The 17,582-nt window shown below is 37.1% G+C and overlaps 1 protein-coding gene across 4 annotated transcripts in view; it reads left to right on the forward strand.

The window, feature by feature from the left end:
* The window catches only part of LYN (LYN proto-oncogene, Src family tyrosine kinase), a 115,266-nt gene that overhangs the window by 60,431 nt on the left and 37,253 nt on the right, over positions 1-17,582 (forward strand). For all 4 annotated transcript variants that reach the window (XM_038579338.1, XM_038579340.1, XM_038579337.1 and 1 more), the window contains exons 5-9: positions 310-408; positions 530-633; positions 1,353-1,502; positions 2,317-2,469; positions 16,476-16,658. In XM_038579338.1, the coding sequence (XP_038435266.1) occupies positions 310-408; positions 530-633; positions 1,353-1,502; positions 2,317-2,469; positions 16,476-16,658 (689 nt within the window). The remainder of the gene's footprint in view (positions 1-309; positions 409-529; positions 634-1,352; positions 1,503-2,316; positions 2,470-16,475; positions 16,659-17,582) is intronic.

Below are 17,582 nucleotides of genomic sequence, written 5' to 3' on the forward strand. Positions count from 1 at the left end.
CTACACATATTTTTATTTCAGCAAAAGGAGTGAATTTTCCCACTGGATTCTGGGGTTCCAGGGATCTTCCCACCCTCCCTCACCCCCTAAAAACAGACACCTTAAAACAACTGCTATTGCAGCTCTTGACTCTTTAGATCCAAACATTTATTTTTTTAAAGATTTCATTTTTTTTTAGAGTAACCCCTACCTACACTCAACATAAGGCTCAAACCCACAAGCCCGAGATCAAGAGTCACATGCTCTACCCACAGAACCAGCCAGATGCCCCTGCATACAAAAACTTTTTGATGTCTCTTTCTATTCCAGACTTGGAGAATGGTGGAAAGCTAAATCTCTTTCAACAAAGAGAGAAGGGTTCATCCCCAGCAACTATGTAGCCAAAGTGAACACGTTGGAAACAGAAGAGTGAGTCCTTACAGTTGCCATCTTTGATGGTTTTGTTTGCTGCACTGGCTTTCTTTTGCATTCCTTATCTTTTTCCTTCCCTGGAGCATAACATCTATGAAATGTGAAAATGTCTTCTCAGGTGGTTTTTCAAGGATATAACCAGGAAAGATGCAGAACGGCAGCTTCTGGCGCCAGGGAACAGTGCTGGAGCTTTTCTTATCAGAGAAAGCGAAACATTAAAAGGTAGGAAGTGTTTTAAGTCCTCTTATAAATCACTACTTAGGAAATCATTCTTAGAAATTTAGCATAGATTTCTTATTTAAAAAAAAAAAAAAGGGACGCCTTGGGTGACTCAGTGGTTGAGTGTCTGCTTTCGGCTCAGGGCATGATCCCGGGGTCACGGGATGGAGACCACATGGGGCTGCTTCTCCCTCTGCCAGTGTGTCTGCCTCTCTCTCTGTGTCTCTCATGAATAGATAAATAAAATCTTAAAAAAAAAAAAAAAAAAGAGAGATGTGCTGGTAGTGAAAGTGTTATAGTTTGATAACAATAAACTCAAATGATTAGTTTTGCTACTAAAAGTGACATAGAAAGCAGACCTAATTACGGCCATTTCCTACCAAGCTTTATGTTTGCTGAGCCTCCTACACTATGATTAAGAGTAAATCTTGAAATTTTTAAGAGGAAGAAAATCAAAATAACTTTCCAATTCAGCAAAATAATAATAATAATAAATCTAGCCTGAAGAAGGAATGTGACATGTTGGTAAGCTACAGAGCAACAACATGGTAGCTTCATGTGTCAGGTAGACTTTTTACAGGACTTAAAATTATGCACTACATACATACTTGATTTACATTTTGCATATTTTATGGCCAAAAATGTGGACTACAGTGTTGGGTAAAGCAGATCTTACTTGTAAAATACAAGCATAATCTTTACTTGTGTTTTTCCCCCCACAGGAAGCTACTCTCTTTCCGTCAGAGATTATGACCCTGTGCATGGTGATGTTATTAAGCACTACAAAATTAGAAGTCTGGACAATGGGGGATATTACATCTCTCCACGAATCACTTTTCCTTGTATCAGCGACATGATTAAACATTACCAAAGTAAGTGAAAATTGAAGGTTGGCCAAGACAAAACAGATTTTTTGTGAACCGGAGGGGGTCAAGCACTTTTTTAGATTAAAATTCTTCTACCTCATACTTCTTTTGGATGAAGTTGGAGGATCATATTCTGAAATTGATTCTAAGTTAATCTATAATTAACTATGCATCTACAGTCAGATTTGATCTTAGTGAATAATTATCCCAGCTCTTCCCACCTCATCTATGCTGTTTGACAGTTAATGTTCTAACACTGTGAAGTGGAAGATGAATATTCTTTTCACGTAGTGCATATTTTTATAACACATCTTTAAATATTTGGCATCAGAATGCAGATTTGCAGCTCTGTGTCTTTGTATATATATGTGTATATGTCTGGGTAAAAGAAGACAGAAATAACAAGAAGAAAATATTTACAAGTGGCAATTCAATGGTCCTCTGTCTCCAGTGCCACGGGTTTCAGCCCTGTGAAGCCAAACCCATGGGTAGTCTTTATGTTCATTCCCTGTGGGGTTAAAGTCGATTGTAGGGGGCAGCTGCAGGAACTGTTTACTTCTGCTCCTCACTCCGAGGGGATACACATGGTAGGTTTGCAAATGGTACTAATGGATACAATCAAGTGTGTTTTAATCACATATTGTTTTTCCAGTAAGAATTTTCAAAATTACAATTAGACAACAGGTACCCCCATAGGATTTTAGGTTCTAGATTACGTCCAGCTGGAAATGATCACACTAGGAGTCGAAATTTCTTCATAGATCCTAGTAAAATACAAAGTAGGACATTTCTTAACCTTTTTTTTTCTCTTTCAAATTAGAGCAGTCAGATGGCTTGTGCAGAAGATTGGAGAAGGCATGTATTAGCCCCAAACCACAAAAGCCATGGGACAAAGATGCCTGGGAAATCCCACGGGAATCCATCAAGTTGGTGAAAAGGCTTGGTGCCGGGCAGTTCGGGGAAGTCTGGATGGGTGAGTGCGTGGCTCTGGATGAGGCGACCAGAGAGTTAAGGGCTCAAGCAAATTTCTGTCCATTTTCTCAGCCGAACATTAAGCCATGTCAGAAGCATCACTTTTGTTTTGCTCTGCCCACCTGGCACGAAAAACTGGCCTGCAAAAATGGTTTCATTGGCCTTTCTTCATTGTAATTCTCTTTCTTCTTTTTAAACATTTTTAAACAATTTTTTTAATGTTTAGTTGAAATATAGTTGACATATAATGTTATATTCATTTCAGGTGTACATTTCAGTGATTGGACAATTCTATATGCTGTGCTCTGCTCATCATGGGCAATGTAGTCACCATCTATCACCATACAACATTATTACAATACTATTGACTATCTCTTCTATGCTGTATTTTTCATCCCCATGACTTATTTATACTATAACTGGATGTTTGCACCTCTTCATCCTCTTTACCTATTTCATTTCTCCTCCCCGTAGTGACTCTCTTTCAAAATAAAAAGTGGGTTTTTCTCCTGATTGTTTTGTCTACTTGTTCATGATTCTCTCATCACCAGATTCTCATTACCATATTTTAAGTGCAGGAAATTTGCCTCCCTCTCAGAGAAAATTATATTCGGGGTGAGGATTGTCCTTACCAGTGGGTATAGTAAGAAGCATCATATTTATTGCAATTTCTCACCAAGAAAGTTTCTAAAGACACTCCAAGTGCCACCATTGATGAATCATTCCTTACTGTTAAGTCCTGCCTTCTCAGGCTGACAAGAGGTACAATGAAATTAGAGCAGTGACTTCTCCAGGGGCTTTTCCCCCATCTGTCTTTTCTAAAGTTTTTACAGTGAATGTGATTTTTCTCTTTTATGATAGAATTTTTAAAACCTTTTTTTTTTTTAAAAAAAAAAAAACCCGTGTTCTCTTTGAGGATACAGTTGCTTTTGTTAAGGATGATATGTGAGGTCATACACATCTTATTGGGTCACTTTCTGTAGTAGCTTGGTGTGACTGAAAGCAACTATATTTTCTAGAGAGACGAAGGAGTAGCAGCTTTTAATAACATGCAGTCCCAGCCGAGCAGAAACTAAACTCTGAGGCTGCTGCAGTCACATAGGCATTTCACTTGCCCATCCAGGGGTCTGTGAGGGAGAGGTTTCTCCTTTAAAATCCTGCCCTCTGGGATCAGAGTACTGCCAATTTTCTCCAGTTACTGTTGCTTTAGTTGAAGCATCTTTTAAATGCATCAGATACTGACACAGTATGCTGTGAACATATCATGGAATTCAGGTAAATTATAATTACACAACCTGACTCTCTTCATTTTGGTTGGCATATTCCAGAACCAGTCAGTAGTGCCTACGAGGCACACCATCTCCATCCCAGTCAGCAGATTCGTGGGTGTGAGTGTGTGCTCCAGATGTGGCCTCTGCTTGTTCACACTCTGTGGCCCAGGTCATAATATCAAACTCCCCCTTTATCTATCTGCCTTTTCCCCTTTTTTTTGAGGTAAAATTTATGTAACATAAAATCAGTCATTTCAAAGTGAACGATTCTGTGACATTTACTACATTCACATTGTTGCACAACTACCACCTTCACCTAGTTCCAAAATATGTTTATCACCCCAAAAGGAAGCACTGTCCCCATGAAGCAGTCATTCCCCATTTCCCTTTTCCCCTAGACCCTGGCATTCTTCTTTCTGTGTCAGTGAACTTGACTAGTCTAGGTACCTCATGTAAGTAGAATCATCCAGTATTTGCCCTTTTGTGACAGGCTTATATCACTTAACATAATGTCCTCAATGCTCATCCATGTTGTAGCATATGTCAGAATTTCATCCTTTTCTATGGCTGAATAGTGTTCTACTGTATGGATATACCATAATTTGTCCATTTATCTGTTGTTGGATATTTGGGTTGTTTCCACCTTTTGGCTATTGTGACTAATGCTGCTTTGAACATTCATGTACGATTGTGTGGACAAATGGTTTCATTTCTCTTGGGTATATATATTCTTTTAGGAGTGAAATTGCTGAGTCATATGGTAATTCTGTTACTAACTTTTTGAGGAATCATCAAGCTGTTAGCTGCTCATTTTTTAAAAAGCCACCTTCTTTATTCCTCTTTATTCCTCTGAGGTATTTGTATTTATTTCTTTAAGTTTTTTTGGAAACCCACAGAATATGGGCAGGAATTGTATAATAAACATTGCAAACCCTCACCTGGGTTCACCAATTAGTGATTTGCTATATTTGCTTTATCTCTTTTATACATACACACACATACATATTTTATTTTATTTTTCTTGTTCTTGTTGAGTCACTTGAGAGTGAGTTGCAGATGTGATGACTTTTCACCCCTAAATACTGAAATATGTGTCTCTTAAGAGCAGGGCCAATATAGTACATGATGCATTGGCCATGTTTAGGAGCTCTAACATCAATACATACTATTATCTAATACAGAGTCCAGAATTTCTCTAGTTGTCCCAGAAATGCCCTTGAGCTCCCTGGGATCAGGTATTTTCATTTAGTTTACATGTCTTCTGTATCCTCTATTCTGGAACAGCCCCTCAGCCCTTCATCCTTTATGACACTGATGTTTTATAGAACATGGGTTGGTTGTTTTGTGAAATGTTCCTTATTTGGGTTTTTCCATGATTTGGCTCAGGTGATGCCTTTGCATGTGAATAGTATCTAAGTAGTAAGTGATGCTGTATCCTCAGGGCACACTTCCCCAAATGTGTCTTCTCCAACCCTACTGACTCACTGAGAGAACCAGGTATCTGCCTTCTCCTTCTGGCCATCTGAGTGCTCTTTCCTCCCTGTATTTACTGCGACTTTGACTGGGGAGGAGACGATGAAGTAGAAGGACAAGAGGAGGAGAAGAAGGAAAATCCAAGCTATACAGTGACCACTGGCCCCCTTCTAGGCACATATTCATCCATTATCTCTCATACTCAAGGCAGTAACCCTGTGAGCTAGGAATTATTGTCATCATTTGATAAACAAAGACACTAGACTCAGATGAACGACTTGCCCAAAGTCATTCAAAGCAGTGAAGAAGCCAGATGCTCTGGCATCCTGAGACCTGGACTTGCTTGCTAATAAGCTATTTACAAGTTAATTTGACCTCATCAGTTTCCTCATCAGTAAAATGTGAAACAACTATCTCCTCAGCTGCTGAAATGAGAATGAGATTATATACCTTGATGTGTTTCTTATAGAATATGGTTCTGTGCACTCTGATTTTATTATCTTTATTTTACAGTATTTGACCATAGTCACTGGAAGCTACATTTCAGTGGATTTCCCCCAATTTCAATCATGAGTTCAAACTATAAATAATCCAGTTAGACCTGCCTGTGAATGTTTGCCAATAGAGGAATTGCATACTTGTCCTGAAGAGAAAAGTAGAGGGAGCTTAACTGGGGTCTAGTCATCTGCTCTAAAACAGTAACCCTGCATATGAAATGATGATTTGGAGTTTTGTTCAAACTTCCTCATGTTCAGCTTCGAGGCCAGGATAAAGGCATCAAACTACATGCTATTTGCACTGGAGAGATAAGAGATAAGATCTGCTAGTCTGGGAAGTTATCGATTTGAGGAGAAGAGATTATGCTAGTCCTCTCATGTTTTCTTAAAATTGTCTTGAGAGTTACTAGCAAGTAGAATGGTAACCTCTTTGCCAGCTTTGACTTGTTGATGCTCACAGGTGACATATGCCAGCCCAACTCGGCCAAAGAAACTGACAAAGGGGTGAAGCTAGCGTAGCAACAGGGGGTACACCCTAACTTCTGTCCTGAGTGCTGAAATTGTCACCTGCAGCTCGAGCACATTGGTCTTTCTGAGGTTAGGAAAACCTCTGCTTCCAAATGCAGATATAGTAGATTCTCCTGCCCATTGCTCACCCTTTCCTGTTCATGAGCTTCTGCTGGCTGCATGCTAAATGTTCACGCTGATGTTAGAGAACATTTTTTTTAGCATGTGCCCAGCTGGTGGGAGAAACAGATTGAGAAGACAGGAGAAATGAGGCACTGGGAAATATGTAACCGTCTATCCTGAGTGTTACTTGGATTTAAACTGAAAGAGGGTAAAAATCTTGTGGAAATTCACCATTTGAATAGATTTGCTAATCATTTTGTATGTGTGGTAAAATGCATTGACATTAAATTTACCATCTTAGCCATTTTTAAGTGTGTCATGGACATTCCCATCATACAATCAATTTCCAAAGCTCTTTTTATCTTGCAAAACTGGCTTCTATACTCTTTAACCAACAATTCCCCTTTCCCCCCTCTTCCCAACCCCAGTCAACTGCCATTCTACTTTCTGTCTTTATAAATATGACCAGCCTAGATAGCTCAAATAAGCAGAATCATAAAGTATGTACATTTTTTGTGACCTGCTTATTTCATTTAGCATGTCCTCCGGACTCACCCATGTTATAGCATGTGACAGAATTTCTTTCCACTGTAAAGCTAATATTCTATTATGTGTATATATCATCATTTGCTAATCCATTCATCCTCCTCTGATAGACACTTGGGTTGAGTCCACCTTTTGGCTATTGTGAGTAATGCTGCTATGTACATGGATGCACAAATGCACAAATTTCTCTTTGAGACCTTGCTTCTAATTCTTTGGGGGTATATACACAGAAGTAGGATTGCTAGATCACAGGCAAATTCTATATTTAATTTTTTTTGAGGAACTGCTATACTGTTTTCCCTAGTGACTATACTTTAGATTCCCACCAACATCCATCCTTCCTTCCTTCCTTCCTTCCTTCCTTCCTTCCTTCCTTCCTTCCTTCCTTCCTTCTTTCCTTCCTTCCTTCCTTTCTGAGGTAGCCATCCTAATGGGTGTTAGATTGTGTCTCATTGTGGTTTTGGTTTGCATTTCCCTAGTGATTAGTTATGTTGAACATAACTGTTCATGTGTTTATCTTCTCATGTATTTACTGGCTGTTTATATGTCTTTTTTTGAGAAATGTCTATTCAACTCCTTTGCTTAGGTTTTAATCAGGTTGCTTAATTTACTAATAAAGTTTTACAAGAGAGGCTCACCTAAAGGGTTATAATAGAACCTAGCTTTTGTAGGCATGGTGTGAGGATCAAATGACATGACTCAGATGAGCACTTAGTGGACAGGACTCAGAGAACCATTGTTATTATTAAATGCTGAATTTTCTTGCAAAGAAAGTATGGTAACATTAGTGCAAAGACTGAAATAGGGGAGATTACTCAGGATTTCCTTACTCAACAAAATGTTTCTTGTTGTGTTGTTTTTTTTTTTTAGATTCATTTTAGAGAGAGAGTGAGCATACACATGTGTGTGTGCATGCAGAAGTTGGGGGAAGGGCAGAGAGAGAAGGAGAGAATCTTCAAGCATACTCCCTCCTGAGCATGGAGCCTGATGCAGGGCTCAGTCCCATGACCCATGAGATCATGCCTTGGCCTGAAACCAAGAGTCAGACACTTAACTGATTCAGCCACCCAGGCACCCCTATTTCCTGGGGGTTTTTTAATTAAATTTTTTATTTTGAGATAATTATAGATTCATATGCAATTGTAAGAAATAATAGAGAAATGAAAACATGTCCATGCAAACACTTTTACATGAATATTTGTAAGAATATTATTCATAATGGCTAAGGAGCATAAACAACTCACATGTCCATCAGTTGAATGGATAGAGAAAAGGTAGTGTATCCATACAATGGAATATTATTCAGCAATAAAAAGAAACAAAGTACTGACACATGCTTCAATGTGGATAACTCTTATGTTGAATGACAGAAGCCAGACAGGCACAGAGGACCACATATTATGTGATTCCATTTATATGAAATGTTGTGCCAGGCAAATCTATAAATACAAAGTAGATGAGTGGTTGCCTTAGGTGGAAGGTTGGAAAGATGGGGATTTGACTGTTAATGGATATGATGGAAATATTTCAATTATTGTGCTGATGGGCTCACAACTCTGAATATATAAAAGCCAATGAATTGTATACTTTAAACAGGCAAATGGCATGGTATACGAATTGTATTTCAACAAAGAGGTCCCATGTAACCTTTACTCAATGATATTATTGCTGGGATATTGACATTGATGGTTGTTTTTTAATCATGCTTCTCTCTTTCTAGTCTTAAAGAAAGGAAGGAAGAGGAGGTAGGAATGGGGTGGGGAAGGAAGGAAGAAGAAAGAAAGGAAAAAAGAAAGAGAAAAGAACAAAATAGAAACTTCGACCTGGGATCCTTTGCAGATATGGTTCTGTCAGGAAGCTCTGCCTTGACTATTGAAATCACATCATTATGTTGAGTGCAAATGACGGAGAAATACTGGGAATAAAACCAAAAGAATAATGATTGGTGACATTATTTTCTGCAGCAGAGGTCAAAGAATGCCCCTCTTGTAGGTGTGTCTGTGTGTGTCATTCCAGCTGTCTGAGTGCTGGTGTAAGAGCAAGGTCTGCAATTTAGGGCTATCTGAATTTCGTTTTTTATTTCTCTTTTTTACTTGGTATCTTATTGCTCAAGAGATGAGCAGTCTAGTTTTTCTCTTTGATAGAAAAAGAAGAAATTAAAAATTATTTCACTGTTAAATTAACCAACTAAATTCTTATTTTTGTGTAGCTGGAGGAATGGTTCATAGACTACTAGTCACATTTCATGGGCTGGACTTTTTTGGTCTGAAAAGCAGTGAACAAATACTAGGAAGTGACCTGTTCTAGGGGAGGAGAGGTGGGGATAAAAGAAAAGAGTTTCTCCCTCAAGCTGTTTCCTCTCGTTCGTGTGATCCTCTTGACATCTGGCTTGGTGACACGTTTTTTTCCACTGTGGATTATTGGATTCAGAGGGAACTGACTGGTCAGTGAAGCCAAAGGTGATGTTTTGTGTTACCACTTGGTCTACGAAGAGACTTTGTAGAAGAAAGGGAGCTTGTTTTGAATTCAATTTTGCTGGATAAATTTTCATTTGAGCCAACCACCTTGAAATTCATCACCAAGCAACTTCCAAAATCAACTGCATGCATCCTTTTTTTAAAACCAGATTTCTATTTTATGATACTTAGGGGCTTTTTAGCAAATTAGTCACACCTGAAAACGGAGCTCTCTCAAATTGTCACTACCAACTTTTTTCCTTTTTTTTTTTTAAAGCTTTTATTTATTTATTTTTGAGAGACACTGAGAGAGGCAGAGACATAGGCAGAGGGAGAGGCAGGCTTCCCATGAGGAGCCTGATGCAGCACTCGATCCCAGGACTCCGGGATCACGCCCTGAGCAGAAGGCAGATGCTCAACCACTGAACCACCCAGATGTGCCCACCACCAACTTTTTTTAACTGCGCCAAAGTGGCATTCTTCACTTTCAAATGATTTTTTTTTTTCGAAATCATTTGCATCTGTGATGCCAACCTGAGTCTCCATGACTAGATTAATTGAACCTACACCCTACTGGAGAATATCTTGAGAAAATATGATTTCAGTCTTCACACCGAATAAACATCATGCCTTTACTATAAGTAAAGTACTACCTGCCCTGTTGTTTAAATACCCAGCCCCAAGACACCAGTAAGTGGGAAATGCTGCCATTCTTGAGCTGTGCTCGACACAGCTGTTTTATTCACTGTTCATCTGAAACTCTTTATCAGCATTTTTAATATCTTTAGCAGCTGGGCTATTTCCTGATAACTTTTCCCCTACCCTTGGAAAGCATTTTTTTATTCATCCTTTACCCATAATTTTATATGATGTAAAGTCTCAGTGAGATTCATTGTTCAATGACAAAGAACAGTTTTGTTTCTTTCATTTTTATTACTGTTTAATATAACAAACAGATGAAAGTATGTACAACACAAATATCCAATATCACAAATAATTACAAAATGAAAACTGCTGTGGTAGATACTGACCGTGGCAGGTACTGACTGAGGTCACATGTTGGAAGCTTGCCAGCACCCAGAAGACCCCACTTCCCAACCCCAACCTCTCTGTCCCCAAAAGATCATCCCCCAAAGGCAGTGCCATTCTGACTTTTGTGATAATTTCCTTTTCTTTACACTTCTGTTATTTCTGTATGTGGGAGTGTGCAGCCTCAAACAATACAGTTTAGTTTTGCCTGTTTTTAAACCTTATATAAATTAATCATACCAAATGTACTCTTCTGTTCAGCATTATAGTTGTGAGGTTCGTCCATGGTTTTGAGTGTAGCTACAGTTCATTTACCTTCATTGCTGTATTGTATCATGTTATATTTGTACTCAAGTTGTACACTGGTTTATCCATTTATTTCACTATTTGTTGATGAAACTGGACCTGTTCCTAGTTTTTTTTTTAATTTTTTTTAATTTTTATTTATTTATGATAGTCCCAGAGAGAGAGAGAGAGAGAGAGAGAGAGAGAGGCAGAGACATAGGCAGAGAAGCAGGCTCCATGCACCGGGAGCCTGATGTGGGATTCGATCCCGGGTCTCCAGGATCGCGCCCTGGGCCAAAGGCAGGCGCCAAACCGCTGCGCCACCCAGGGATCCCTGTTCCTAGTTTTAAGCCACTATGGACAATTATGCTAGGAACATTTTTGTACTGGTGCAAAGAAAGGTACATGCATTTCTCTAAGGTGGCCAGGAGTCCATTTGCTGGGTCATGGGAGTTTGCATCTTCAACTTTGCTAAATACTGCCAACTCTGTTTGCAAAGTGCTTGTCCTAGCAAAATGTACAAGAGTTCTCAGTATGCCGTTTCCTGATCAACAGAATTATATCTGGAAAGAGGTGGGCCGCAGGTCAGCACAGCCCGTGTGTGTGTGTGTGTGTGTGTGTGTGTGTGTGTGTGGTCATTCAAGGTGATTGCACTTGAAAGAAGGCTACTCTGTCAACATCCTTCATGGACTGCTGGGAATACTGGTAAAGATAGAACCTTCACAGCTGAATTTCACTGATGCTCAGAAAAGAGCACAGAAGGCCTTGGAAAGCTGCCCTAGTTTCCCTACCGGGGTCATGGGCTCACCAGCACTCACATTTTCAGGCTTTGTGATTTTTGTTGAGCTGGGTGGTGGTTTCTTCCTATGGCTTTATTTGCATTTCTCTCAATAAGATTGAATTCTTTTTACATGTTTATCAGCTATTTGGACTTCTTTTATTTATTTTTTAATTTAAATTCAATTAATTAACATACAGTGTATTATTAGTTTCAGAGGTTAAGTTCAGTGATTCATCAGTCTTATGTAATGCCCAGTGCCCATTATATCACGTGCCCTCCTTAACGTCTATCACCCAGTGGACTTCTTCTGTTTGAAATGCCCATTCAAACCTTTGTCTATTTTCTATTTTTCTTATTGATTTATAGGAATTCTTTATAATATTCTGGACACTAGTCCTTTGTCCGTTTGTCAGTTACATGTGTCAAAGAGAGTATATTTTCTTGTTGTTGTGCCACTGATATAGTCATGTAACTGAGGATCTATGTATAAACCTTTTTTTGCATTTTATATATATTTTTTGTATTTATTATTGAAGTACAATTGACACACAATGTTATATTACTTTCAGATGTACAAAATAGTGATTTGACAATTCTATACATTACTCACTGCTCACCAAGGTTAAGTGTAGTTACCATCTGTCACCACATAACAGAATTGCAATATTATTGACTATATTCCCTATGCTGTATTTTTCATCTCCGTGACTTATTTTATAACAAGTGGTTTATTACCTCTTTATTCCCTAACACCTATTTTGCCTCTCCCCACACCCCCCTCCCTTCTGGTAACCACCAGTTGTTCTCTGTTGAGTCTGATTTTGTTTTTTTATTTGTTCATTTGTTTTTGTTTTTGTTTTTTTTAGATTCCACATGTAAGTGAAATCATATGGTATTTGTCTTTCTCTGACATATTTCACTTAACATAATGCCCTCTAAGTCCATTTATGCTGTTGCCAATGGCAAGATATCATCTTTTTTATGGATTAATAAATTCCGTTGTGTGTGTGTGTGTGTGTGTGTACCAGTTCTTTATCCATTCGTCTACTGATAGACACTTAGATTGCTTCCATATCTTGGCTCTTGCAAATAACGCTGCAATGAACATAGGGGTGCATATATCTTTTGGAATTAGAGTTTTCATTTTCTCTGGGTAAATACCCAAAAGTGGAATTACTGGATCATATGATATTTCTATTGTTAATTTTTTGAGGAACCTCCATACTGTTTTCCACAGTGGCTACACACATTTACATCCTTACCAACAGTGCACAAGGGTTTCTTTTTCTCCACATCCTCACCAACACTTATTATTTCTTGTCTTTGATATTAGACATTCTGACAGGTGTGGGGTGAGATCTCATTGTGGTTTTGATTTTCATTTCTCTAATAATTAGTGATGTTGAGTACCTTTTCATATGCCTGTTAGCCATCTGTAAGTCTTCTTTGGAAAATTGTCTGTTCAGGTCCCCTATCCATTTTTAATCAGATCATTTGGTTTTTCTGGTGTTGAGTTACATAATCTCCTTATATATATTTGGATATTAACCCCTTATTGGATGTATCATTTGCACATATTTTCTTCCATTTGGTAGGTTGTCTTTTCATTTTGTTAATGGTTTCCTTTGCTATGCAATAGCATTTTGGTGTAGTCCTAATAGATTGATTTTGCTTTTGTTTTCCTTGCCTGAGGAAACATATTTATAAATGTGTTGCAAAGGCTGATTTTCAAGAATTTACTGCCTATTTTTTTTTAGGAGCTTTATAGTTTTAGGTCTTATATTTAAATCTTAAATCCATTTTGAGTTTATTTTTGTGTATTGTGAAAGAAAGTCGCCCAGTTTCATTGTTTTGTATGTAGTTGTCCAATTTTCTTAATGCTACTTATTGTAAAAACTATCTTTCCCCATTGTATATTCTTGCCTTATTTGTCACAGATTAGTTGACCATACAAGTATGAGTTTATTTCTGGGCTCTATTCTATTCTATTGATGTGTCTATTTTTGTGCCAGTACCATACTGTTTTTATTACTGTAACTTTGTGCTGTATCTTGAAACCTGGTATTGTGATGCCTCCAGCTTTCTTTCTTTCCTGTTCTTTCTCAAGATAGCTTTGATTCTTCAGGGTTTTTTTGTGATTCCATACAAATGTTCAGATTATTTGTTCTAGTTCTGTAAAAAATACTATTGGCATTTAGATTGAGATTACATTGATTCTATGAATTGCTTTGCAAAGTAAGGTCATTTTAACAATATTAATTCTTCTAATCCATGAGCATAGTATATCTTTCCAATAGTTTGCATCATCTTCAGTTTCTTTTTTCAGTGTTTTATAGTTTTCAAAGTACAGGTCTTTTACCTCTTTGGTTAAACTTATTTCTGGATATTTTATTATTTTTTGGTACAATTATAAATGGGATTGTTTTCTTAATTTCTCTTTCTGCTATTTCATTTTAGTGTATCAAGATACAACAGATTTCTATATATTAACTTTGTATCCTGTGACTTTACTGAATTCACTTATTAGATATATTCGTGTAACCGAATACTGTGTGTAAACCTTTAAACAAATTGATAATGAATCTTTGCTTTAATTTTTAAAAATTTTTAATTTTTTTATCATGATGAGTATACTCACCTATTTCACCCATTTCCTCATCCCCCTCCTCTCTGCTAACCATCAGTTTGTTCTCTATAGTTAAGAATCTATTTCTTAGTTTCTCTCTCTCTCTCTCTCTCTTTTTTTCCTTTGTTTGTTTTGTTTCTTAAATTCCACATATGAGTGAAATCATATGGAATTTATCTTTCTCTGACTTATTAAGCTTAGCATTATACTCCCAAGCTCCATCCATGCTGTTGCAAATGGCAAGATTTCATTCTTTTTATGACTGAATAGTATTCCATTGCGTATATATATCATGTCTTATTTATCCGTTAATCTATTGATGGACACTTGGGCTGCTTCCATAGTTTGACTATTTTAAATAATGCTGCTGTAAACATAGGGGTGCATGTATTTCTTTGAATTAGTGTTATTGTATTTTGAGAGTAAATACCCAGTAGTGCAATTCCTGGATCATGGTGGAAAATCAATTCAATATATTTTATTCCATTATTTTCTGTAGGTTGTGGCTTTTGAAAATACCTACTTCAAAAAAAAAAAAAAAAAAAAAAAAAGAAAATACCTACTTCAATATTTTGTCACCTTTTTATTACTGTCTTATCCATACGTTCTAACACTTACTTTACTATATATATAAAGTAAATATATATATATTTATAAGTATATATATATATAAATATATATATATTGCATTTTTCATTTTTCTGTATAACACAGCAAGCTACTATTAGGTACAAATCAAAGTGAAATATAAAAGGAAAAGTTAGTGTTAGTAATCAGAATAAAAATTATTAACTATGGTTGACTATTAGCTGTAAACTAATACTTGTCCATGGGAGGTATGGAAACAGAGACATAATTTCTTTTTAAAAAATTCCTTTTGTAAAGAAAGATACATATTCATTCACAAAATTAATCAAAATGGAAAAGAACAAAAGAAAGTAAAAGTCATTGCAAATTCTACCACTCAGAAATGTTTCATTGAACACGCTTCCGGTCATCTCTGTATTCTGTACTTATACAAATAATTATGTGATCTAACAAAGAGACCAGACACTATATAGCACCATTTTGCGGGGCAGGTAAAAACAAACAAACAAACAAACAAACAAACAAACAAAAGAAACAAGCTGTAATACACAAGTAGAGCAACTCGCAGAGAGTTTCAGGGTGGCAACCTACTGCCACTCCTTCCTCACCTTTTTCTTGCACTTTCAAGAGAAGTACAGAAAGGGTGATGGGCACTGAGGGGGGCACTTGATGGGATGAGCACTGGGTGTTATGCTATATGTTGGTAAATTAAACTCCAATAAAAAAATAAATAAATTCAGCTAAATAAAAATAATTGCAAAAAAAAAAACCCCAAAAAAACAGAGAGGAAGGGAAAAGGGAAAGTGATTATCTCTATTTCTTCTTTGTCAAACTATTGAGAAGAGGCTGCCTCAGGAGAAAATCAGGCTCAGAAGTGAGCACATCATTGGGGCAGGTTCCAGAAAAAGGTGCCTTGAGGAAACTGTATTAAGAAGTCAGTATTTCCCAAAGTGCATTCCTCAGGGTGTGAAAAGGTACATGACAGTGTGTCCTGTGGTCAAGAAAATGTGGGAAATGCTGAGGTCAGCCAAGCCCGACAGGTTTCTTCACTGTGGGACTCTGAATGCTTCTGCTGCATCTCCTGGGCCCGGGAAGGGGTTGGCAGGCAGTGGTTCCCAAACATTTCAGTACAGAAGCCTTTGCTCATGGAGAGTCACCCAAGTCCAGTTCTCTTTGAAAACTTGGGGAAAGTCTTATCTGACTCTAGTATGTTGTACTTTAGAGTTAGTGTATATAAGCAGTTTTTAGAGGTGCAAACCTTTTTTTTTTCTGACTACAAAAATAATAAATATTCATAGTAGAAAATTTGATAGTTAAAGGTATCATGAACACAGTTGAAATAACTCTAATTGTGCTATTGGAGATGGCCAGGATTTGGCATATTTTAGTATTTTCTTCCAGGTTTGCATGTGAGTGTGTGTGTGAGTGTGTGTGGTGTGGTGTGTGTGTGTGTGTGTGTGTGTGTGTGTGGTATGTGTAAGAGTATACCTTAGTATGCATTTTTTTGTTTTGGTTTTTGATAAAGAACATTTTATTCATTAGAGGAAAATCTCTGACCCCATGATGGAGTTCATATAGAGGTTTTCTCAAAAATAATGCTTGATGAAAGCTTTTTTGATTTTGGAATAATTTTAGATTTTTTGTAATGATGGTACAAAGAATTCTCACACACTCAACCTCTCACACACTCAACCTCACCTAACATTAACACTGTCTAGAGTTTTATATAAGTTTTTTCTATCTATAACTAAATTTTCTTCTCACTGCATAAAGTTTTTGGTTTTCAGTTGGATAAAACATGCCCTCTCTTCTGCTTTCTTTCTAGGTTACTATAACAATAGTACCAAAGTGGCTGTAAAAACCCTGAAACCAGGCACTATGTCTGTGCAAGCATTCCTGGAGGAAGCAAACCTCATGAAGACCCTTCAACATGACAAGCTGGTGAGGCTGTATGCCGTGGTCACCAGAGAGGAGCCTATCTACATCATCACCGAGTACATGGCCAAGGGTGAGCACCACCCCCCAAACCCCAAGTTTTTGAAAGGCTTAAAGTTCCAAAATGTTCACAGAATGTTCGAATAATTTTAATTTTAAAACAGCATGGTCACTACTGAAAAATCAGAAAATATGAGGCAACAAAGCATTTTCATAAACCACCTCACCAGAAATATACGTGTTATGTTTATTATAGAAATAATATATACTCTATTTCCCCTGCATTTGTCTTCTTATTCGTATTAGCCATAAGAATAGCATGCAATAAAATATTTGTCCCAAAAATACATATTTCAAATAAGAGTATTTTTGTTACATATTTAAAATGAGAGTTCTCAAAATCCTAAAACGTGATCATTTTCCTCTCTAGCATTATCTAAATGTTCAGGGTGTCACTTAAAATGTGAACATTTTTTAAATTGTCAGAGGTTAGATTCTTCTGTAATCAGAATCACTGAACAAGAAGTGTCCAACACCACGTTTTTCTCCCACCCATATTACCTTCAGATAACAGGGTTTAAATTCCTTGAATTCCTTCCTCTAGGTCAGTGAGCAATACTAAGAAACCACTAAATAGCTCTTTGAAAATCTTCAGAAGGAGTAAAGGAATGAAAAGAAAGAAACATAAACAATAATAGCAAGTTAACAATCATCTCATGCATTATGGAGATCATAGTGTGATGTCACAGCTGAATAGATTAGAAAGATGAATATTACATTTTTTAATTTAATATATGTCAGTATTTCAGAATATCAGTTCCTCAGAGTCCTTCCAAAAGAGGATGTTGTTTAAAAACAAAAAACAAAACAACTAGCCTCTGTGGCTTAGGTTGCTATAACCCAGAAAGCAGACTCAGGATCAGACACTTTGTAGGAGTTCAGTAAATACTTGTTGAATTAAGCAGCTAATAGTATTCTGAATAAAAAATGTAAATAT

The sequence above is a fragment of the Canis lupus genome, chromosome 29, assembly GCF_011100685.1.
Source record: "Canis lupus familiaris isolate Mischka breed German Shepherd chromosome 29, alternate assembly UU_Cfam_GSD_1.0, whole genome shotgun sequence".
NCBI lineage: Eukaryota > Metazoa > Chordata > Mammalia > Carnivora > Canidae > Canis > Canis lupus.